The sequence below is a fragment of the Meriones unguiculatus genome, chromosome 8 (genome assembly GCF_030254825.1).
Source record: "Meriones unguiculatus strain TT.TT164.6M chromosome 8, Bangor_MerUng_6.1, whole genome shotgun sequence".
NCBI lineage: Eukaryota > Metazoa > Chordata > Mammalia > Rodentia > Muridae > Meriones > Meriones unguiculatus.
Genome location: NC_083356.1, coordinates 99,591,929 through 99,614,940, shown reverse-complemented (window position 1 = coordinate 99,614,940; position 23,012 = coordinate 99,591,929). Strand labels below are relative to the sequence as shown.

The window sequence follows — 23,012 nt, the reverse complement described above, 5'->3', positions numbered from 1 at the left end:
TTCCTTTTCGAATCTTTATTGATTTGAATACGCATGCTTGGCTCAATTACTTTATAATCTTTTTCTTCATCAACTTTTTATTGTAATTTTGTGTATGAGTGTGTGACTGTATATGGGTATGTGCTCGAGTGCAGGTATCCAAGGATGCCAGGGGTGTCAGAAAAGCCTGCTAATTGTGAGCTACCCTGTGTGGGTCTGGGGGCCGAACCCAGATCTTCTGCAGGAGCAGTATGCCATCTCTCTGCCTTGACTTGACATTAACCCTGTCATCTTTTGGGAATTCTGGGGATCAGACTGAGAACCTCTCCCATGCTAGGCAAGTGCTCTACCACTGAACTATACCCCAGTTTTTACTCATACTGATCTTTCTTTCTTTCTTTCTTCCTTCCTTTCTTTCTTTCTTTCTTTCTTTCTTTCTTTCTTTCTTTCTTTCTTTCGATTTATTAATTTATTATGTATGCAGTATTCTGCCTGCATGTATGCCTGCTTGCCAGAAGAGGGCACCAGATCTCATTATAGATGGTTGTGAGCCACCATGGTTGCTGGGAATAGAACTCAAGACCTCTGGAAGAACAGTCAGTGCTCTTCACCTCTGAGCCATCTCTCCAGCATCATATTGTTGTTTTTTTAGAGAGTGGGAGAAGCCCGGCTTTATTACCTAAATACTCTTGAATCTTATCATGCACTGTGGTCAGGAAAGTCTTCTGAGAAAATTCGTCCATTTACCTTTGTTTATAGTATTTATTGTTTTGAAATGAAATGGCATATGTTTCTCTATGTTCTAGGCTTAATATTGCCCACTCCATAACTTTAAAGAGTTCATAACAGTGAAGTTAGATTACTGCATTTGTCTCTTTTCTTTCCTGTTTCAAAAGTGTGTGTCCAGATTCAGATATTTGGATGTCCACACGTGGTACATATACACAGACATGTAGAAATAGTAAGTAAATAAATATTTTAAGAGATTCAGTGTTTTTAAATAAAAAGAGCAGCAGGACAGTAGGGAACAGCAGAGCATCTTGGGAGGCAATGAAAGGTAGAGGCGGGGCCTAGAAAGAAGTAGGTCACTTCTTCTTTCTAAGTAGGGTCCACTTCTTGGGGGCCATGGCCTCCGTGGGGTCATACCACTTCCTGTCCTCTTCAAGGGTGACAACCCCTTTGGGAGTCAAATGACCCTTTGACAGGGGTCGCATTTCAGATAACCCTGCATACCAGATATGTGCATATCAGCTATGTCACATATGCGAAATAGCAACGAATGAGGAACTGTATTAAAGGGTCGCGGCGTTAGGAAGGCTGAGGGCTGCTGTTCTAGACGCTTGAGCTTCTGTGTCCCTAGAGAGGTGACGGTTGCTGAGATGGCAGGTTGGCTCTCTTACCAGCCAAGCAGGATGGAGCTTAGAAGATTCAGATTCACCTTGATTTAGTGATGCGAGAAAGTATTGAAGGCACAGTGAAGAATCAAGTTACAGTTTAAGTCAGTGACTTAAGTCAGCCTTGAGGACTTCCTAAGGGCTTGTAAGCAGAGGCCTTCTGTCTATCCCTACTTAAATACAATTTGAACATTCCTAGTCTGAAATGTAAGGGTGTGACGTCTGTACAGTATAGCCAGTAAAGTGTGTACAGTATTCCAAACTGAAGCATTTTCCTCCTGAAACATTTCAGATAAAGGATATGAGGCCTGTATTAGGAATGAAGAGCAGAGTTCTGGAGTATTGTTAATTCATTTAAAAACAACATAGTGACCCTGTGTATCCCTGGGTTTTACATGTGTGCATTTAACCAACTGAAGATGGAAAGTCCTGGGGAAAACTGAGCCTGTGCTTAACAGGTAGAGACATTTTTCTTGCTGTTCTCTAAACAATACAGCATAGCTGTTTGCATAGCACGTGCATTGTATTAGGCATAAAAGTCAATACAGAGATGAGTTATTACAGTATATGCAGAGTATGAGGATATATGCAAATATATTATCATTTTATAGAAGAAGCTTGGGCACCTGCCGATTTTGTGATCTGTAGGATCTGGAGGTAGCTTGTGTAATCATTTCCTCCAGATACTGAGGGGTGGCTTAATAAACTTATCACATATTTGCATACTTTCCAAGGAAATTTTAATGTAAACAATAGGGAGAGTGGCATTGTTTTACATGTGTAAAGGCCTTCCCAAGTGCCTGGCTTTGCAGACACACTTGGTGATTGTGCCTGTCTCACACACTTCTGTTGGTGTACTTTTAAAAAACTCTTACTTACATTTTTTTTTTTTTATCTTTCTCCCTACTCAACCCCAATCTCTTCCAACATCCCAACACCAGGTAGGAAAGAGAAAGGGTTAGTGGGAGAGGGGGCACAGTTCTCTTGGCTGCTTCCTGCTGGTTAGGGTCGCCGCGTTCCTTGGAGCCAGTCCAATCCTTGTTTCAGGAGATCTCTAACATCTTGTCTGACTGCATCAACAGCAACAGGAGCTGTAGGGGGGAAGCAGTAGCAGCCTTGTTCTTTCTCAGAGCTCCTCTATACTCTCTGGGCTCTGGCATTTATTCTGCCTGCAGACTCCTCAGATTTAAACTATCTGCAGCTGCCAAGAGCTCCTCTCAGAGCCCACATGAGGCAAACAGTCTGTTGCTGTGGACCATCTGAATCAGTGCCACATCCCACACCTGGGACCAAAACAAAAACATGTTTATATCCACGACACTCTTTGTTTGTCCTCTGAGCTGTGATGCCAGCACATGCCAGCAGGAAAAGTATGAAGTTTGCTCCTTTACCCTTCTTCTGGCTCTCTGTGGTAACTTTCCTCTGGCCCCTCTGCAGAACTTAAGTCTTGCTCCACCCCCTTCTCTTGAGCAAGACAAATGTAAAGAGCATTATATGCAAAAGTTACTACTGAGCACAAAAGCCATCATTATAATTCAGATAGAGGCTGCTGTTCTTCTCACTGTTCTGCAGAGTGAGGACCACAGAAGCCAGTTTTAAAAGTGCTCAGAAGTGTGTAGGAAGTTTTGAGTTGAAAAAAGAAAAAAAAAATATTTTCTTGTGTTGAAAAATAATGAGGGGAAAAAACCAGTACCATGCCTTCACTCCTATAACCCACGTGCCCACCAGCTTTTGGACAGCAGGGGCCCTGCTCTTACCAGAATGAGGAAGATCAGAAAAATAGAGAACGCAGCGGGAGCCGAACCACGCGGCCTGCTGACTTTCTCCAGGCTCTAGCTGTCTCCTGTCTGGCCGCCAAGTAGGAAAGAGAGCCAGGAAGCCAAAAGTCCTATTCCTGAAGACATGGTTCTTTTCTCCCGACCAAGGCGCTGGGTTCTGTTTTGTTTCTGGATGCTGGGGTCTTACTGTTATGAATCAGCCACCCCCTCTTCCCCTGCAACAACCAGAAGGTGACATACCTACATTTCCTGAAACTCAGCCCTTGTCTTTCCTTCCTTCTCATCACACCATCGCTGACAGTTGTCCCAATCCAGTGCGCACCTGAGTCACGAACACCAGTTCTGCTTACGTGACACTGCATCTGATGGCGGTGTCAGAGAGTGGGATTTCCTTTCGTTGTGTTGTCAACCTGACATCCAAGGAATGTGTGTATTTAAGACACAGTGTCCTGAGGACCCGGTGGGGGTTATGTTCGATAGAAACTCACGATAGTGGTTACCATTCCCTTAGACGTTTAAATGGACTTTGCGTGCGTGTGTTTAGTGTGATGAAGTTGTCTTTTAGGGCATCTTTAACGTTTAGTGTGCGGCTGGTGCCCGCCGTGCTGCTTACAGCAGCATACCTGAGTTGCACAGCTCCCGCGCAGGTACTGGTTTTCTTGGATAGTTGTCCACACTGACGTTGCTATGCAGCTGGGAAATCCTGTCCTCCATGTTGTGAGGTCACTCCTTAGCGTCTATTTGGAAGAGTCTGAAGAAGGTGAGCAGCGTGTTTTGGTCTGTCGTGTAAGCCCTGTGCTTTGTTGCGTGCCCAGTGTTCTCTGGGTGGCAGCTTTCTCCTGTAAGAGCCGCATCCACTCATTCTAGAGGCTCGCTGTCAGTCTTGCAGCCTCAAGAGGGTGTGCTCGGTTGTTATAGAACTCCTCACCTATTGTCTCCTTCTTTTCTTTTTAAGGTCAGTGGATAAGTCCGTCATCATATATGCTGTCGTAAGTACTTCAGCTCCTATGTGTGAATGTAGTTATATAAAAATATGTTTATTCTTATTGGGCCCACTAAGTAGATACATACATTCTCACAATGCTGAAATGGTGAGATACTCGGGAACCCCTCAACTCTTGCAATCATGTCTTCACGATAGATGGATTTAAACGTAGTCATAGGGAACACAGAGTTAAAGAGACAAGTGTCCAAAAATTCATCAGACCCGACTTCCGTAACAGCAGGGTGCGCCTCAGTGTGGCCTGCCTGTAGTTCCTAGAGTTACAGGGTCAAGTTTAGGGACCAGCCGAAGAAAGAGCACGCTACCATAGACTTGGGAAAATACAAATTTGGGGCAGATATATATGAGTAAGTGCGGAATTGCATGAGTATAAATAAAAATGAAGGTTTTACATCTCACAAAGATATAGCCAACAAGGATGATCTTTAAGAGAAAATCGGGTTGCCTGGCACCTCCCGACCGGGCTCGGGCATCAGCCAAGCCAGCCAGTTAGTGGAGGCGTAAGTCGTCGGAGGCCACCGATGAGTTACTCACACAGGAGTTAAAGTTATTAGAGGTTCCAGCAAAAATTGGGAACAAATAGTCAAGGCAGATGAAACAGCTGATTCCCGCCAGCTTGTTACGGGTTGTGTATAGTCACAAACGGTTATAACATTGGTTTTTAACTATGAAACACCAGCCAGTCCCTGCCACACACATCTGTCCTGACTAGTTAATCTGCCAAGAGCAAGCTCAGTCGAGAAAATGCCTCCATCGTGTTGCCAGTAGACAATTCTGTCGAGCATTTTCTCTTAATGGTGCACATGAGAGGCCGCCCAAGGCCATGGTGCCAAAGAAAGCAGGTAGAGCAAGCCACGGGGAGCAGGCCAGTGGGGGCCGTCCTCCGTGCCCCTTCCTGACGCAGTTCCTGCTAGCAGGTCCTGCTCTGCCTTCCCTCAGGGATAGACTGAGGTCCAGAAGTGTAAGAGAAATAAACCCTTCCCTCCCCAAGTTGCTTTTAGAAATGATGTTTGTCGCAGTGATAGGAACCCTGACTAGGACAGTATCTGTACACTGACCAGCCAACTACTCACAGAATCAGCGCTGTCCCTTCGCTGGTCCCCGCAGGACGTACAAATGAGACACTGCAGCAGGAATACACCTTACTTTGTTTACCGTACGACTGGGTTCCCACTAATGGCCTTGGTGAACTGGCAGACAGCAGGGGTCACTGTGAGAACAAGCTCCAGGTGTTAGCTAGGGGTGCAGCCCTCCTGTCCTCACCAGGTCAGCTACTGGGAATGTGTTCGGCAGGCAGAGCCTCTGAGTGAAGCTTCATCCCGACCTGCCTCTGCCCGAGTAACCGTCACTGTCGTTTTTTCAGGGCACCCAGACCGTGCTTCACACGCTGACCCAACACACCAGGTCTGACGTTAATTTCGCTTTGTTTCAATCTGATGAAAAACTGAGCCAGGCGCTGTGTAACGGCTGTGTTCGTTAACTAGGTATGTCACAACCTGCGCCTTTGCACCCAACACCCTTCTACTTGCCACTGGTTCAATGGACAAGACGGTGAACATTTGGCAGTTTGACCTGGAAGTGCCTTGCCAAGGTCAGTAAGATGACCCCATCCTTGCCCGTTCTGTGGCGTCCTCAAACCCAAGACCCAAGCACTGAGCATCCTTAACCCATCTCAGCACTAATCAGAAACCTGGTTACATCGCACGTTGGCTTTCTTTTTCTCTCCCCTCCCCCCACAAGGAACGCAGGCCTACAACTTTCCAAAAAAGCTTCCTATTTATCACTGTCAGAAATAACTACATGGGGTTGCAGATATGCAGATGGTAGAGCAAATGGCGCTTCCCCTCACTGGTGGGAACATCACAAAGTGAGGAAAAAGTGGACCAGCGCGCAGGCCAGCGGGAGAGTGTGCGCACAAGTCCCGAAAAACCAAAACCTCTTTCCGCAGTGAAGTCCCTGAGGGATAGCGTGGCCGGCAGCGTTTGATCGCGCCTGCAGGGTCCGGCACACCTCTTACAGGCCGCTAAAGCAGTAAAGCACACTCCGGGCGGGGCTCCCCAGAGAATCGCTCGCTCTGCGGCTCACGGGCCGTGTGTCTTACAGCCGGAAGCGTGACCGAGCCGCTCAGGCGCTTAACCGAAGACTGGTCAGAGGAGGACGTCTCGGCATGGCTTCGCGCCCAAGGTTTGCAGGACCTCGTCGGCGTCTTCCAGACAAACAACATCGATGGAAAAGAGCTGCTGCACCTCACCAAGGAGAGCCTGGCCGGCGACTTGAAGATCGGTAAGATGGCGGCGAGCGGCGGGCCCCGCGGGCCCCCAGGGCCTTTCCCTGCTGCTGGCGGGTTCAGGTACCTCTGGTTCCCCGAGAAGCTGCTCGCACAGCGCTGGTCCGGGCTAGTCTTTCTCAGGAGCGCCATCTGCCTACTCAGCGAGCAGGAAGCACCTCTCCAAGTAACCGGCCCAGTTTATGATTATAGTTTTAGAAACTTGCACATTTTAAAAATAGAGTTCAGATCCCTAAAATTTATTCTCAAAAAAAAAAAAAAATTTGTGTCTGTGTATGCGTGTCGGAGCCCATGTGTAGGTGTGTGCAGAGGGCCCAGTCTGTTGCCGCTCAGGAGCCAGCCACCTGGTTTGCGTGCTTGCTTGCTTTGCGACAGGCCGCCATCAGCTTGGAACTCAGCAGCTGGGGCGAGGCTGGTCACCCTAGCAAGCCCCGGCCACTCGTCCTTGTGCCCCCAGTGCTAAGATCATTAACAGGGGTCGCCATGCTTGGCTCCTGCACATGGGTTCTGCCTGTGGACCACAGGTCCCCATGCTTGGGTGACAGCTAGCTGATACCTCACCAGTCAGAATGACTCATTTAAAAGTACAGGGGTTCAGAGCCAGGACAAGCAGCTGAGGTGCCTTTTAGCCAAACCTGGCCTCCAGGTTCTCCCAGCATCCCTCAGTCCCTACCTGTTACAGGGCGTGGCTCCACTCTCCTGCTCTTTGCTGTGAACTTCCAGCCAGGAGGCAGGGCTCCCCTCCCCCAGAAGCTCACTCTTTCCAGCTTTTGGAACTCGTATTTGTTTACAGACCTATTATTGACCTTTTAGTACTAATACTCAGTATATGTGGCCTTTCGTGTCTAGCCTCTCTCCTTTCACTTGTCATCAGTTCATGGAGTTCGGGATAGTTCCGTGTTTTAGATGTAATGAATAAGACTTCTATGAACATGAAGGGGTTTTGGTTTTGGTTTTTCTAGACAGGGTTTCTTAGTGTAGCTTTGACTGTCCTGGACTCACTCTGTAGACCAGGCTGGCCTCGGACTCACAGAGGTAATCCTGCCTCTCCTTCCCCAAGTGCTGGGATTACAGGCGTGCACCACCATGCCTGGCAACACATGAAGCTTTTCAGTATTTTTCCTCCATTTTCTTGTTTATCTACTCAGAGTAGAATTGGTGGGGCCTAGGAAGATTCTGGGCAGGACATGGAGGAGGGCCAAGCTGTTTGGTAAAGCCGCCTGCCCATCCACAGTCCCGCCAGCATTGGTTGGGGCTCCAGTTTCTCCAGAGCCTCTCTAGCACCTGTTTGCTTTTGAGGGAAGCACCACCCAGCACCCTTAGGCTTTGATTTGCATTTCCTTGTGGCTTAGGCTGCTGTCTTAATGCAGCTGGGTTGGTGTGGCAACATCCCATAAACTCGGTACTTTATAAATAACAGAAATTGATGTTTTTATTCTGCCAAGTCCAAGGTGCAGGCAGGTTTGGGCTCTAGTCAGGAACACTTTCTGATTCATGGATGTTCCTCCCGTACCTTCACCTAGTGGCATGGATGAGCTCATTCTCTGCGGCCTCTCCTGTAAGGGTCGTGATGCTGTTCGTCCCCAAAGCCGCACTTGGTGACACCACTGTTATTTGTATCTATGTTTCATACGTGGTCTTGGCCTAAGGCTGGGAAGCAATGGTGATAGGCTTCAACATATGAATATTCCGCTTTACAGTTTGGAAAACTGGCAAATTCAATAATTCAGAAGCAGAATTAGAAAATATGTTCTCGGGAACATCTGGTTCCCCACATGGCTCTGAAGTATCATGTCGGGATCTACCGTGTGGCCGTGACACTCTCCCTCCCCCCCAGCCTCTACAAGGCTAAGCTCACAGGCGTGCATGGCCGCATACCCAGACATTCTGAAGTATGTTGAAATGTTCTGTTTTATTTGTCTTCAGGGTAGAAGTTAACTTTTCCTGAAAAGTTGTTTTAAGCTACAAAGAATTTTCTTTAGTCTTGAATTTTTAAGGAAACATACTTTCCTTAAGGCAGTAAATTGGGCTGAGACAGAAAGTTGGGGCTGAAAACAAATAGAAAAGGCAATCTGATGACATAAATGCTGAGGTTTGCTTTTCACATGGAGAGATGTTTTGCCTGCATTTGTCACTGTAGCCTGATTTGCAGTGTCTAATGCCAGTGTAAAATCCGGATTTGCCTGGCACTTAGCATGTGAGGTGGCCAGGCACTGTGAAGGCCGTTGGGATGAAATAAGCCACGGCGGCGCGTCCATCACGTTTGACACAAAAGCTATTGCCGAGAGGTTGCGCACCATCAAGCCTCCAGTTAACAGGCTTTTTGTAAAAGCAGGATAAAGGGCTTCTAAATATTTGAGTTTCTCAATCTAGTGTTTTAACTAAAGGTAAGACATTGACTAGTTTGCCAATGAAAACCCTTATAGTAAGATCCTGTCTCAAAAAAACAAAAACCACCAGCACCACCAAACCAAAAAACCAATTCCTCAAGAAGGGTGTGATCAAAGTGCACCACTGTGGGTTGCTTTGTAGCTCTGCACCTCATCTCCCGTCTCCAGTGCAGAGCCAGGATTTTCCCTAAGAAATAGCTCCTTGTGTCATATATTTGCATATTTGACGTAGAGATGTTTTAAGGCATGTGTGAATCTGAACGTTTGCAAATACTATTGTCATATATAAAGTATATAAAGTATGCATGATAAAGAGCAAGAAAATCACTTTGGGGACAGTGTTAGAAAAGACATGAGTGCAGTCAGTAGGCCTGTGTGCACACTGGCCTCGGTCATAGCTGTAGGGCTGTGGGATGTGGAGCGGGGCTGTGGAGCTTGGAGTTTGGCAGAGAGACGCTGGTAGAAACTACTCGGTCAGAATTCCTGTACTGAAATAATCACACATTTATGAATAGGGATGAGAGTTGTTTTTTTTTTTTTTTAAACCAGGGTTTTCACTTTTTGATCGTTCCTTTCTGAAAACTCATAAAAGCCCACGAGACATTTTTTTTTTTTTAAATCAGTATCCAGGTTGCCAGGGTTTAGATGTGTGTGCCTCATTGCCCCTGTGTTAGGCTCAAGTGCCAGCCTGAGACCCGCAGGGAGATGGCACTCCACAAGCTGAGACTGGGTGGGATCAAGTTGGCTCACTGTGGTCTCTCCCTGAGGAGACACTGGGCCTCATGTCCCTTCCCTCTCTCTCCTGCTTCCCAGACACCGGGAGGCAAACAGCCTCGTTTCGGAGTGTTCCCACTGCAGTCTCCTGCCTCATGACAGGCCGAAGGGCAGTGTGGCCCGCGCATCCACAGACTTCAAACCCAACCAAGATCAATTCTTCCACCTGTTGGTTGGCTTGAGCAGTGTCCAGTAGCAGAAAGCTGATTGTGTAACACATGGCCGAAAAATAACACGTCTCTTTTCTAGCTTTATGCATTACCTGTATTTACATCCTTAAGTTTGGAGAGTTGAGTTCACTTTTTAGTAATATTTCATTTTATAGATTTTTCACTTGCTGCCTAAATGTAACATAAATTCTTTCAGAATCTCTAGGTCTGCGCAGCAAAGTGCTGAGGAGTATTGACGAGCTCAGGACCAAGATGGATCCCCTTTCTTCCGGAATCCCTGATGAGTTCATCTGCCCAATAACTAGGGAACTTATGAAGGACCCCGTCATAGCCTCAGGTATGTGTGGTGGCCGCCAGGCACGCGGTATGTGCTGTGCTGCCACAGGGCAGTGGGTCACTCCCCATCGTCGCTTTAACTTTGGCTGTGTTCACATTTTCAGCTTTGTTTCTCATAAGAGGGTTTTTTTTGTTTTTGTTTTTTTAAAAACCACTAGATTGAAAGTAAAGAATTGTACACTGTGTATGTTTCTGATAAACTAGACACAGTAAGTTTGGAATTCAGACAAAAGATGAAGTTTTGAAATTTCACTTGAATTTCTGTGACTTCCAGTGGAGAGACTGTGTGTGTGTAGATGAGCATCCACAGAGGACGACATCGGGCATCTTTATCACTGTCTGCCGTCCTCCCTGAAGACACGGTCCCTCACCGGAAGCTTGAGACCTGCCGACTAGGCTCGGCCGGCCAGTGAGCTCCCAGGGTCCGCCCGTCTCTAACTCCAACGCTGGAGTTACAGGCGTGCAGAGCCCTACCAGGCCTCAAGTGTGGGTGCTGGTGGTTTGAGCTCACACCCTCGTGCTTGCACAAGGAGCTCTCTACCTGCCGGGCATCTCCCCAGCCCTTGAGATGTAAGATGACGGCTTAGTTCTCTTTTGTTGTACCTAGCATGCATTTAAATGATCCAGAAACAAGAATTTGAAGAGTATGAAGTCCAAACACACGTCATCAGTATACAGACATGCTCGGCAGAACGCTTTTAACGATTTATCTTGTTTTGCGAGGTGTCCCACTGTACTAGTTTATCCATTGCAATGCTCGAAGCTGCCCTGGCATCCATGCACAGATCTTTGGACAGGACTCAGGGTAGAGGACTTAGGAGTGGAATTTCTGCGTTGGTTACTGAGAGCATGTTAAAAACTGCTAAATGTTTCTCAATGTAGATGCACCATTATAACAGAATTCCAGTTTCTGCCCACATTTGCAAACACATGGTAGTGGGAGTTCTAATCCTGCAGAACAGCTATGAAGCATCTCATACTTTTAATCCTCTCCCTGCAATGAAGCATCTTCTCATATGCTTTTTACCTGTTATGCTTTTCATAATATACCCTCTGGCCCTTATGTCATTTCGTATTGAGTTATCAGTTTGTTATTCTAAGTCTGTCTTTTGTAAGACAATGTATTGTATTTTCTCTATGGCATCTTTGAAAAAAAATGCATGATTTTGATGGAGTCCACAGTTGTAGAGGAATTTGAATTCAGAACATGGCTGTCCTGGCAAGATGTTACATACACAGACCTTCTTGGTCTGTGTGAACTGGCTGGAATGCAAACACGCCTTTAATTCAGGGGACAGAGGCAAGAAGAGTTCAAGGCCAGCCTGGTATAGAACAAGTTTCAGGTAAAGAAAAGCTTACTTCCAGGCTTTTAATCCCAAACAGTGAAGGTAAAGTTAGTTTGTGGAAGAAAGCACCCTTGTCTGAAAGTGATGTCTGATTGAGTGACAGAAAAGGTGATGAATCAGAGAAAGAGCTGACAGAGTAGGATATGCCCAACTATCTCAAGAAGAGACAGAAAGGGAAGCCACTTAAAGAGCAAGGCAGAGGAGAGAAAAGGCAGTTTTACCAGGACAGAAATAGAGAGATGGGATACAGAGAGAACTCAAGTGAAGACTGATTAAGCCAAAGAAGGAAAAGGAGCCAGGAGGTTAGAGCAGCTTGCTTGACTTAGAGGTCAAGCAGAGCAATTCAGAGGCTGAGAGAAAAGCCACATTGAGTTAGTTGGGAGAGGTGTTTGAGCCAGAACAGCTGAGGTGGACCAGCCAGCCCAGAGCTCAGAAAGAACAAGAAAGGGTGAGCTTATTCAGCAGTAAGTCTCAGAGGCAGAAAATGTTCTAGGCCTAGGTCAGGTTGAATGGAAGCCCAAAGCTTCCAGGACTAGGCCTGGGTTAGCAGACAGAGGCAGTTAGCCTCAGAGGCAGCAATTAGCCCAGGCAAGTTAAAGTTCCTCCTGTACCATTTTTCATGCTGATTCATCCGTTTTTAATCCTAAGAATGTTCTATCACAGGTCTGACCACTTTGCTTGTTGTCTGAAGCCCCCACACTGGGGCACCATACTCGAGTTGAGTTCAAGTTCACTGAATTGATTCCTGGGTGTTGCTTTAAGGCATCACTATGGCATGCGTTTATTCTCTCTTGCTCAGGGCACACTCACTCCTTGAGGCATTTCTGTAGGAGAGCGTCATTATATTGGTCCTTTCCACCTTTCCTCTTAAACCTTCCAAGACCTCCTTCAGGGCTGGTCTGTGAACCCTTCATTACCTGCCACGGAGGCTGCTCAAAGCTTCAGTTAAGGCATTTCTGGAAGCCTCTTGGCATGCAGAGTGTCAGTGTGGACACGGGAGCCAGGCTGCCTGGGTTTACATGTCAGTTCTGATGTCCACAGCTGTGTGACCTTGAAAGTCTCCTCACCTGACGTGGAGATGAGCTTGTTCTAAAGGTTGAATACAAGCCGTGGTCCCTGGATGATGAAGTGCTGCTGTGTATTGGTGTTTAGGAAAACGCAGGAGGTCGAGATCTGTGAGTTGTGTTCAGTGTTAAGCCTGCAGGTCAGCCATCCCTCTTGAAAGAAACCTTCATCCAAGTGTAGCAAGAAAGCTTTGGGTGCACTCAGTCTGCTTTCTCTCTAGAAGTTAAAGTCCAGGGATGGCAAAGGATGAAATAGGAAATGGGGCTGGCCACGCCTGACAACCTGAGTTTGACCTCTAGAACATCCAGGGTGAAAGGCGGGGTCTGCGCCTACGAATTGTCCCCTGCCTCCACACAAAAAACAAAATAATAGAAACTAGGCGGGAACCTGCCCATTTCAATACCCGGGAGCTTTGGCAGTACAGACATGAAAGGCCAGAGGCCAGCTGCCGGTCGTGGTCCCCACGGCCTTTCACCTGGCTTGAGACAGGCTCTCTTTGTTCCTCGACCCTGCCGCTCCAGCGGCGTCCCCACCTGTTTTAGCAGCGGAGCATGGCCATGCCCCGCCACACCTGGCTTTCTTTACCAGGGTTCTTGTGACAGAATGACAGCTGAAGTGCACCCGGTGGCACAAGGCCTATAACGTTCGCACGGAGGCAGGAGGATGGCGAGTTCGAGGCACTGCTCCCACCAGTTGGGGGCGTTACAGACTCAGCATAGAGCAGTGAGCTTTTAAGCCTGGGGGAGGACAGCAGTGCAGCAGTGAAAGCCCCGGAGCAGAAACTCAAGACCACACTCACCCAGACTGGCCCCTCCTGAGAGCGGGGCTGACAGGTCTGCGGCCCCATGCCCACCTCAGAGACCCCAGTCTTCATTGTGTGAAAGCGAACAGGTTAGCATGGACAGGGCGTAAACATGGTGATTTTTCCCCCTGTACCACATCTCTGTCTTTAACTCCATTGCTGTCTGGTACGTTGAAGGGATTTGCGAGTTCCTCCGAAGGCTCTTTCTTCCCTCATCTTCACCAGGACTTATCTTTACTCCACTCCACCCACTTTTGTCTACTGTAGTGTCTGAATTTCAGCAGGGTTCTGGGCTCTGGGGTCGTGTTTTGAAGGAACGAGGTAAGTATATAGGCCACTGTTCGGGTGACCGGTACTTCACACTTCGAAGACTAAGCGTGGCACGCCTTCAGGGCTCCCCGCCAGGGCCGTGGCTGGTGTGTCAAACAAGGCAAGACCGGTCTGCTCCCAGTAGACACCGGCATTGTCTGCACAGTTCATCTTCCTAATCCCGGTGGCCGTCTTACCTGAAGCTATGCCCTTTTTTCAGATGGCTATTCCTATGAGAGAGAAGCGATGGAAAACTGGATCCACAAAAAGAAACGGACAAGCCCCATGACAAACCTGGTTCTTCCTTCGCTGGTACTGACACCAAATAGGACTCTGAAGATGGCCATCAATCGATGGCTAGAGACACACGAGAAATGAATGTGCTCACGCAGCATCGGATGCACTTTTCAGTGATGTCCTTCACTTGACTCAAAATGCCAAGCAGGCATTACAAAAGCACAACAGAAGAAAAAGTCAGGTGTTAAATTCAGTTACTTTTTAAAACTGTCAGTTAAGACTTGGGGCGGTGGTGGCACACACCTTCAATCCCAGCACTTCCGAGGCAGAGGCAGGTGGATCTCTGAGTTTGAGGCCAGCCTGGTCCATAGAGCAAGTTCCAGGACAGCCAAGGCCACACAGAGAAACCTGTCTCAAAAAACCCAGAACAAAACTAAAAACAGTCAATTATTATCCTTAAGACACAGAATTACGCATCTAATGTCATTGCTTTTTCTATAAAAGTGAAAATATTTTTGCACTAGTGAGAAAATGTAGAGAATAAAAGTTTACTATGACTTTAAATTACAGTGCCTAAATCTGTTCTTATTAGGTATAGGACGCATCCTATAGCATCTATACCTGAAATAGATTTGTACGGATGTTTCCATCTTGGATAACAGCCATTCAGTAATTTCCAGCAACTTTTATAATAGAATTTTGACAGTGTAATTGTAAATTGTTCAGTAAATTGAAAAAAAAAAAATCACTCCAGGCATGTTGAGTAGCGATTTTGTTACATTCTAAGTTTGTATAGTGTAAGGATTTTTTTCCTCCATTATTCAACCTCAGAGTAAGCTAGGTCAGATAGTCAATACTGTGCTGAAATACGGCAAACCAGCTTCCTTTTGAAACTTGGGATTCTGAAGCTCTCCCATGCTGGGACTGCGCCTGCCAGGGCGGCCGGCCTGGCACCTGCTGCGCCACATGTCCGCATGGCCCACGCAGGAAGAGACGTTCCCGAGGGCTGTCTGGACTGACCTCAGATGCCTGGCTGTTCCCCAGCGTGGAGCCATCTCGGAGGCTTACTGCAGCAAGCCTGCCAGGGCTGGGAGCAGACACTGACTGCGTCCTCAGCCTCTGTCCTCTCAGGCCCTGGAAGTGTCCACAAACATTAAGAAATAAGGCCACACTCTGGGAATCCCAGGTATGGATCTGGCCAGTAGTTAATAAAAGCTCTTATTTATTAAACTTTACTCGTGGTCATACTGATGAATCTCTAAACCACTCATAACAATACTGGCACCAGAGAGCCCTTTCAAGATGTGGTAGCAAATTATATTAGTCAGGGTTTATAAAGGCAAAGTTCACAAGGCACCTACTGCATGCATGTAGTCAGGGACCAGCAAGTTTGTTTACAGAAGGGAAAACATGCAGTTATACGCGACCAGGCAATTACGGGAGCAGCCTCCAGCATTTGGAGAACTTAGCCGTCCTTAGGCGAGTGGGGCTTACACGTTAGCAGCATTGTTTTACAGTTCCCTTAAGCACAGTAATTCTACACTTTGAAGCAAAATGCTCACCATCACAGAGATTGGTTTCTCTCTGTAAGATGGCTCTGCATTCATCTCAGATGTTTTTGTTCATTTCTGGTTCTGTTTTCTTGAAACAGGTTTTTGCTCTTTTGCTGAGATTGGTCGTGCACCAGCCATGGGGCTCAGGTTGGGTGGAATTTGCAATCCTCCTGCATCTGTCTCCTGAATACTAGAATTAAGGAATGTGCCATCAAGCCCTGCCCCCAGCCTCCTAATTTACTGGTATCTCTGGCTGGGCTAACCAAACTTCCATTTTTTTTTTCATGGCTCACTGTAGATTAATATTTCTGGTCTTATAATTTTTTACAGTTTCATTTTACCTGGGAGTGGTTGCACAGTCCTGTGTGTCCCTGCAGAGACCAGTGAATCTCTGTGAGCTAGAAATCAGCCTGGTCTACACAGTGAGGTCCAGGCCAGGCAGGGTTACATAGGGGCCACCTTTTCAAAAACAAACAGAACAAAAAAGCGATTGTGTTTTATTTCATGTGAGTGTCTTGTGTCTTCGTGTGTCCTGGTGTCTTAGAAAGTCGAAGTAATGGCATTCCCTGGAACTGGAGCCAAGGTTGCTTTGGGACTCATGTGGATGTTATGTGAGGGGAATTCTGGAATCTGGTGAGACCTGGAGGCCAGTTTTAGAGCAGGGTGTGTTTGATGCCAGAGGTTCTGTAGACTTGGCACAGGTGAGTCATGGTGGGACCTACCTGCCGTTCCTGTATTTGGGAGGGCCACAGTAGGAGGACCCTGAGGTTCAAGGTCACTGTCAGCTACGAAGCCTCCTAAAGGCTAGCCTAGTACACCTGATGGCCTATCTCTAAAACTGAACACACAAACCAAACAAAAATGTCAGAGAAGGCAATGGAGAATCGCCGCCTGACTTCCTGGAGCGGGTCACCCCGTGCACATACCACTGAGTACCCACAGGAACCTGACAGATGATGGGCAGCTTAAGGTGGACACGCCCACGTCCCTGCTTGCCTTTTTCTTTTTTAAATGTGCATTGGTGTATGTCTGTGTGAGGGTGCCAGATCCCCTAGAACTATAGTTACAAACAGTTGTGAGCGGCCATGTGGGTGCAGGGAATTGAACCCAGGTCCTCTGGAAGAGCAACCATTGTTCTTAACCACTTCGACATCTCTCCAGCTGTAAATTAATTATTTTGGGTTTTGAGGGACAGGGTTTGGCTGTACTGGAACTCGCTTTGTAGACCAGGCTGGCTTGGCCCTTGGCCTCCTGACTGCTGGGATTAAAGACGGGCACCACAACCACCCAGCAGTGCCTGCTTGTCTTATCAATGCAATGGTGTCAGGCCTTGGTTGTGAGTCAGGCTTGGTCACACACTCGATTGTTAAGGGGACAGCATCACTAGTTGGAAGCCGCAGTGTGAGTTACAGGCCAGCTCTGGGTACGTGTCCGTTCTCTTTTCTAAAAGAAGCAACCTGGTCCAGGCCCTGCCTGTAACCTCGCATGCATAGGCTGAGGCAGACACGCAGGTTCTCGCGGATTTGCCAACTGGCCCGAGTACCCCGAGAATCCCAGGCAGCCTGCGCTACAGACTGAGGCCTCATCTTGGACAACCTGGATATATGGGTGGAGGAAGATACAAATGGAGTTTCCCAAAGGCCTGGGCGATAGCCCAGCAGGGACGTGCACTGTCGTTCATGTAGCACCACAGAAGATAAGAAATCAGAAAACTGTCAATGAGGGGCTGGAGAGGTGGTGTAGCAGTTAAGAGTACTGCCTGTCCTTTGAGATGACGGGTTTCACAGGGTGGCTTACAACCCTCTGTCACTCCAGGTTCTGGGAATCCAGTGCGCTCTCCTGGCCGCCACAAGCCCCAGAAATACACAAAGCAAACAGACATAATTCAGACAGACAAATACTCATATAGACAAACACACCTTAAAAAAATATTTTGTAAATGAAAAGCGCCGTGAACATTTAGTCACAAGATTGTCCCAGTCTTCTGTGCATAAATAAAATACCACTTAGAAATTAAAAAAAATGTGGGGCAGTGATGGTACAAACCTTTAATCCCAGCACTGGACATCAGAGGCAGGTGCATCTGTGAGCTGGAGGCCAGCTTGGTCTACAGAGCAAGTTCCAGGACAGCTAGGGCCACACAAAAACCCTGTCTCAAAACAAAACAAAAAACAAACAAGAAAAATCAGGGGGAAACTATGTAAATGCTCCTTTCACTTTCTCCTATTTCATACTCACACAATAAGTAAGTTGCTTTACAGAAAATTGCCAAATCTAGCTGCCAAAACGTCCTTTCTTTGTAACCACTACTTTGTGTGTTTTTTAAACAGACACTGAACTTGGGTTCTTTCAAGTTGCAACCTTCAGGGAAATTATGTTTTAATTTTTTTTTTTTAATTTGGAAAAGATCCACCATGAAAGCGAGTATCTTTGTTCTGTTTTATGTAAAGTAGTAGCCTTGCTGGGAGCTGGCCAGCTTTTTACATAAAGTTAACAGTATCTGAAAAGTCCCTGCTAGAAAGGGCAATTGAGACCTTATCGTTTAGGTGTGTTGGGTTTCTTAAAAAGCACGATACCTACTGATTTTACAAGTTTAACTACTTTTTATACAAACAGAAGATGCCAAACAACCCCTAATCAATATAACACAGGCAAGCAAAAACCAATCCAAGACCATCTCACAAGAAGGCTCAGCAGTGTCGTCGCCCTGCCCCCCCCCCCCCCCCGTGCTGGGTGCTGTGGGCCCAGGGTTGTTGGTTCAGGAGAAGGTGGGAACAGTGCCCAGTGCCCTCTGACCTGGGAGCTCTCCTCTTCCCTGGGTAATGAGCATGTCCTGTCTCTGCCAAGGCTGAATCAGAAGAGCACCTTCATGTCGCCAGCCCTCACACCCTGGCTGCTTGCTGTACGCGACAATGAAGACAAGAACCGAACCATGCACTGCCAGGGACTGCTTTGGCCCTGCTGGCCCATTCCTCTGTTTGGACCTGGAGATCGTGTTGACTGTAGACGCTTGGGCACTAAGCTTCAGACTCCAGGTTACTCTTTCCTGGTACCGGCTGGAGGGATGGAGGAGCAAACTTTTGGAAGGTGTTCCCACTGGTGGGTTCCTTTGCCCCAGTGAGAGCCCCACAGCCACGCACACACTGCACAGCACTAATGGGACTCAGTGAGTTAGTGAAAAAACAAAACCATGCAGTTGGGATGGTACCTGTTGCTAGGGACGCAGGGGACCTGGAGGAGGGAGGTTGGAGGGTGTGGTCATATTTCATTGTACCCATGTATGACATTCTCAACAATTATTTTTAAAAAGTACTTGGGAGGGGCTGCAGAGATGGCTCAGTGGTTAAGAGCCCTGTCTGCTCTCCCAGAGGTCCTGAGTTCAGTTCCCAGCACCCACACGGTGACTCACAACCATCTATAATGGAATGTGATGCTCTCTTCTGGCCTGCAGGCATATGTGCAAATAGGGTGCTCACATGTATACATAAATCAATCTTTTTTAAAAAAGTACTTGGGAAATCACAGTTTCTCTACTCCTAAATGAAGAACTATAGGCAATTAATGGTGCCAAGAGAGAGGAGGAATCAACCATTTCCAGGGATAAGCCTGGATGGGCGAGCCAGCAATAATAGCATGGACACACAAGTAACATGACTCGGCAGGTTAGGGGTGTGTGTGTGTGTGTGTGTGTGTGTGTGTGTGACAATCCAAGGGTCATAAATTTGAGGGGACATGGCGGGTGACAGGGGAAGGGTTGGATGGACGACAGGGAGCTGTGGAGATATGTGAATACAGTATTCGTGGGGAAGTCTTAAAATTTTTAAGTTAAAAAATACATAAATATGAGATACTTCAAGTAAGGTTTTTGTCATGATACAACCAAAGCAATCTCTCGGTGCTTTGAAACACATCTGTGGGCAGAGGACAAACACACTTTCAGCGGAGAGATGCCCAGAGGAAGCAGCAGCGATCCTAACGCAGCGCACTACGCTGCCAGGTCCAGCATCACACGGCATCTGTACACGGAGCCCATTAGCACACACATGGTTCTTTCCTACCTAAGGCAAAGTCACTAAGTAGGACACTGGGGTACTTTTGAATTTCTAGAAGTTTCCCTTACTCTGAAATTAAAATGAAAGGTGGTTGTTGGTAAATTAAAAGTGCTTTTTTAGGGTGATGTCACGAGGCAGGGAGCTGTCACAGTGACGTCACTGCCTCCTTGGCCCCTGGTTAACGAATGCCAGCCCACTTGTAGTAATGCTTTTTATTCCATATGGAAAAGTACAGTAGTTGTGCAGAAACGAAACTACATAACAGAAGAGTAAGACTTTCACAAATATTAAAGGAAACAATAAATAAGCCATAGTAATTAGAACAGAGCTGGAGAAAGCGTATAAAAATGGCCTGGCTTCTTACACAAAGCACAGCACACACACAGGAACAGACACTGACCGACACTGCCCGGTTCCTAGTCGGACAAGACCTTAGCGATACTCTCACAGGAACATCGTGGCTCCTCGTTTTTTTAAAAACATTCTGCAAATATAGAACTTCCTTCTCCCCCATTCTAGAAAATACATTTCCTATTTCAACACAGAAAATACTGCCCCTGCCTCTCTCAAACCAGCATCTGTACATCTTCCGCTTTCATAGAAAAATACCTTCAAAGGAGGTTCACTCCTGTACCTTATCTTTACAGATGAATACTACGTCAGCTTGGGTTGAAGTAGCACCTCAGGTGTCCACACAAGTGAGATAAAGTGCCGTTACGGGTACACTGTTCGCGTGCCATGATGACGCGTCATTCCGTGCGCTTACCAGCGTGGAGGAAGCTTACAAAGAGCATGCAGAGAGGTGGCGGGTTCTGTTGCCTGTAGATTAACTTCTTTTGAGTTGTATGTACAAGCCTGAATGAAACTGGGCTAGCTATCTGTATATGCAACGTGTGGCTAGGAAACAGGGACTGCGTTAGGAAAACAGAACCAGCACTCGGACTCCCGAGAGGCCATCGCAGGCTTGTTTCCGGGGCTTCGGCCACTGTCCAGAGCACTTTCGGAACCAGTTAATTTGTAGCAGCCACTGCGATTGCTTGTCTTCATGCTTTTGCACAAATCTGACCTGTACGCCAATCAAAATTCTAGAGAGCCCGTTCCCGCCTATCAGCAACACCGTGAAGCGTAAACACAGTTCCGAGAGGGGTGGGGGCTAGAAAAATACTCTGCAAAGTGGCCGTAACATGGAGCTAGGGTGTGGCCCCCGTTGAGGAGCTGCCATGACGGGCCTGACGCTCGGTGTGCTCATATTTCACTTATAGAAAAAAAGCCTGCTGTTTACAGTCACATTTCTATTCAGCTAGAAATCACTCAGGTTGCAATTTTCATACGTAGGCAAGATCTGGGGTTTGACGAAAGGGACCTGTAGCTTAAAAATCCCCCATCTTTTCCAGGATACACTTCCAGATATTTTGTCAGGAATTAAAATCTTTTACCAATGGATTTTTTTCCCTCTCTAAGTATGTGTTGTGCTTTTTACACACAGCAAACCAAATAATCTCCTAAGTGAACGGCATCCGTTGATGGCTTCTTGGCAGTCCTTACGCTGACAGATATAAGCTGACAAGAGTTTCCAGTGCTGTTTAGTATTCGTTTGTGGGTGATTTCTAGCTACTGACTATAGTTTTATCCTATACTTTTAATATGTCAATGGCATCAGATCCACCCAAGGGGTGGAAAATATGGCTAAGATGTAATTTTTATTATGAAAAGAAAAAAGAAAAGAAAAGAAAAGAAAAAGACAGTATCTGCTTCCCCAAGCCAACAGGCATCATTTCAGGTCTACACACACATTGCTTAAGGCTCACACGTTTGACTCTATGAAGGATCGCTTTGGTTTCGCTGAAGTCAGGTGGCTCCTGTGGGCTTCCGTACTGACATGAGGCGCCTGCTTCGAGATGCTTTCGGGGTACAGATGAGAAACACCCTTAGTTACCCTGCTGTCTGGACAGAGGGCTGCAATTTGGCACTTGTTCTCCTCCAGCTCCTTCGCCTGCGCCCCGTTGTGGACGCCCGCGCTCAGCGGGGAGACTGAGCACGGCTTGGCCTGGCCACAGTACCCTCCCGGCTTGAGAGTGGGCTTCTCAGAGCTCGCCTGCAGGCCGGCGGGCGCGGCCGTGTTCGTCAGGAGCCCCTCTGCCGCCTGGCAGTGCCAAGGGCGGCTGGGAGGATTGGCCTGCTGCTGGAACCTGGCGGTCTTGTCCATGATGCCCATGAACGGGGTGCTGCGGGGCCTGTGCTCGGTGGTGCCGGCCTGCACCTGGTTTGTACCTTTGTCTTTGAGTCGAGAGTCTGGTCCTTGGACCTTGAACCCGTCTGAAAAACTACTGCTTGAAGTCAGACTGCTGGTTGAACTTGACATCTTTATGCTGCTGGACGGAGAGCCGGAAGAGCCCGAGCTGGCAAGGGAGGCCGGGTGTCGCACATCGCCGCAGCTCACAGGTCCTCCCTGGCTGGGAGGAGCTACGTCCACAGCCACGGAGGCGTGAGCCAGGAGCCTCTCGGCGGCTTTGACCTTGCTCGGCAGAGGATAGGCCGTGCCGCTCTCACTGCGCTGCAGCTGGAGGCTCTGGCCAGGGCCTAGCCGGTCCCCAAAGTGGCCGCAACCAGTTCCGGCAGTGAAGGGGCCCGGCCCCTCCAAGTGCTGGTTCCTGCTCGCGGCAGGGACTGCGGATACTCTACCGGGCATCGGACTTGGGGGAGGGTTCTGAGAAGGGCCTTGGGTTTTTGTGCTACTGTTTCTCATGCTAGACTGCCCGGAACCCAGATGTTGGCTGGTCTTCACTATCTGTGCCTGTCTGGTAGGCTGCATCACCAAGCCGGGCTGAGCTACAGTCTCTCTCAGGGACTTGCTGACTCCTGCCCTGCTCTGTGGTGACGCTGGCCTGCCTTTGGCCTGTAATCCCTCTTGAAGGTTTCGGATGTACGGGGAAGGGGCAGACGGAGGAGGCTGGGATCTGGGAGTCGGAGAAATGGCCTCTTCCTGGGAAGAGGTTTCTTCCTCTTCTGCCTCTTCAATGGGGAAGTGGTCCTTTAAACTGGAGGCCGGCGCATCCTCCTCATTATCTGAGTCATTGGACGGAGCAGGCAGGGGGCCCTGCTGTTTTTGCTGCTGGTTCCTCTGGAGTTGCTTGCACTCTTCTTCTACGCGGGCCAAAAGCCTCTTGATCTCCTGATTGGTGGGACAGAGTTTCATGGCCTCCTGCAGGTCAGCCAGAGCTGCCAGGAACTGCCTTCAGAGGAAAGCACAGGATTAGATCAGAAGCCACACATGAGCATGCTCCGAATGTGACCCCCTGAAGGTAGCTGTCCTCAAAGGGAAAGGGGTGAGGCCCAAGCACTTCCTGAGCCCAGAGCTCAGTACAAGTACACTGCTGTGCTCCAACCAGGGCTTTGAGCTTCCGGGTCCCTGACCTGTCTGCAAAGACCCCTGGGGCAGAGGGTACCAGAATCCTACTCATGTAATCTTCTCTGGCCCTCATCATGTCCCCTTCTAACCCGGAGGTCAGACGTGTCCCTCTTCTGCTCCCACGTCAC

At 47.9% G+C, this 23,012-nt stretch overlaps 2 protein-coding genes across 11 annotated transcripts in view; one reads left to right on the top strand and one right to left on the bottom strand.

The window, feature by feature from the left end:
• Wdsub1 (WD repeat, sterile alpha motif and U-box domain containing 1) overlaps positions 1 to 15,105 on the top strand; it is a 28,719-nt gene extending 13,614 nt beyond the window's left edge. For all 3 annotated transcript variants that reach the window (XM_021639020.2, XM_060390220.1, XM_060390221.1), the window contains 6 exons: positions 4,107 to 4,140; positions 5,518 to 5,558; positions 5,639 to 5,745; positions 6,258 to 6,437; positions 9,972 to 10,112; positions 13,854 to 15,105. In XM_021639020.2, coding sequence (XP_021494695.1) covers positions 4,107 to 4,140; positions 5,518 to 5,558; positions 5,639 to 5,745; positions 6,258 to 6,437; positions 9,972 to 10,112; positions 13,854 to 14,011 — 661 coding nt within the window. In that variant the 3' untranslated portion in view covers positions 14,012 to 15,105. The remainder of the gene's footprint in view (positions 1 to 4,106; positions 4,141 to 5,517; positions 5,559 to 5,638; positions 5,746 to 6,257; positions 6,438 to 9,971; positions 10,113 to 13,853) is intronic.
• Positions 15,106 to 19,672: 4,567 nt separating this feature from the next.
• Positions 19,673 to 23,012, bottom strand: part of Tanc1 (tetratricopeptide repeat, ankyrin repeat and coiled-coil containing 1) — a 226,287-nt gene continuing 222,947 nt past the window's right edge. For all 8 annotated transcript variants that reach the window (XM_021638947.2, XM_021638975.2, XM_021638983.2 and 5 more), the window contains one exon: positions 19,673 to 22,708. In XM_021638947.2, the coding sequence (XP_021494622.1) occupies positions 21,280 to 22,708 (1,429 nt within the window). In that variant the 3' untranslated portion in view covers positions 19,673 to 21,279. The remainder of the gene's footprint in view (positions 22,709 to 23,012) is intronic.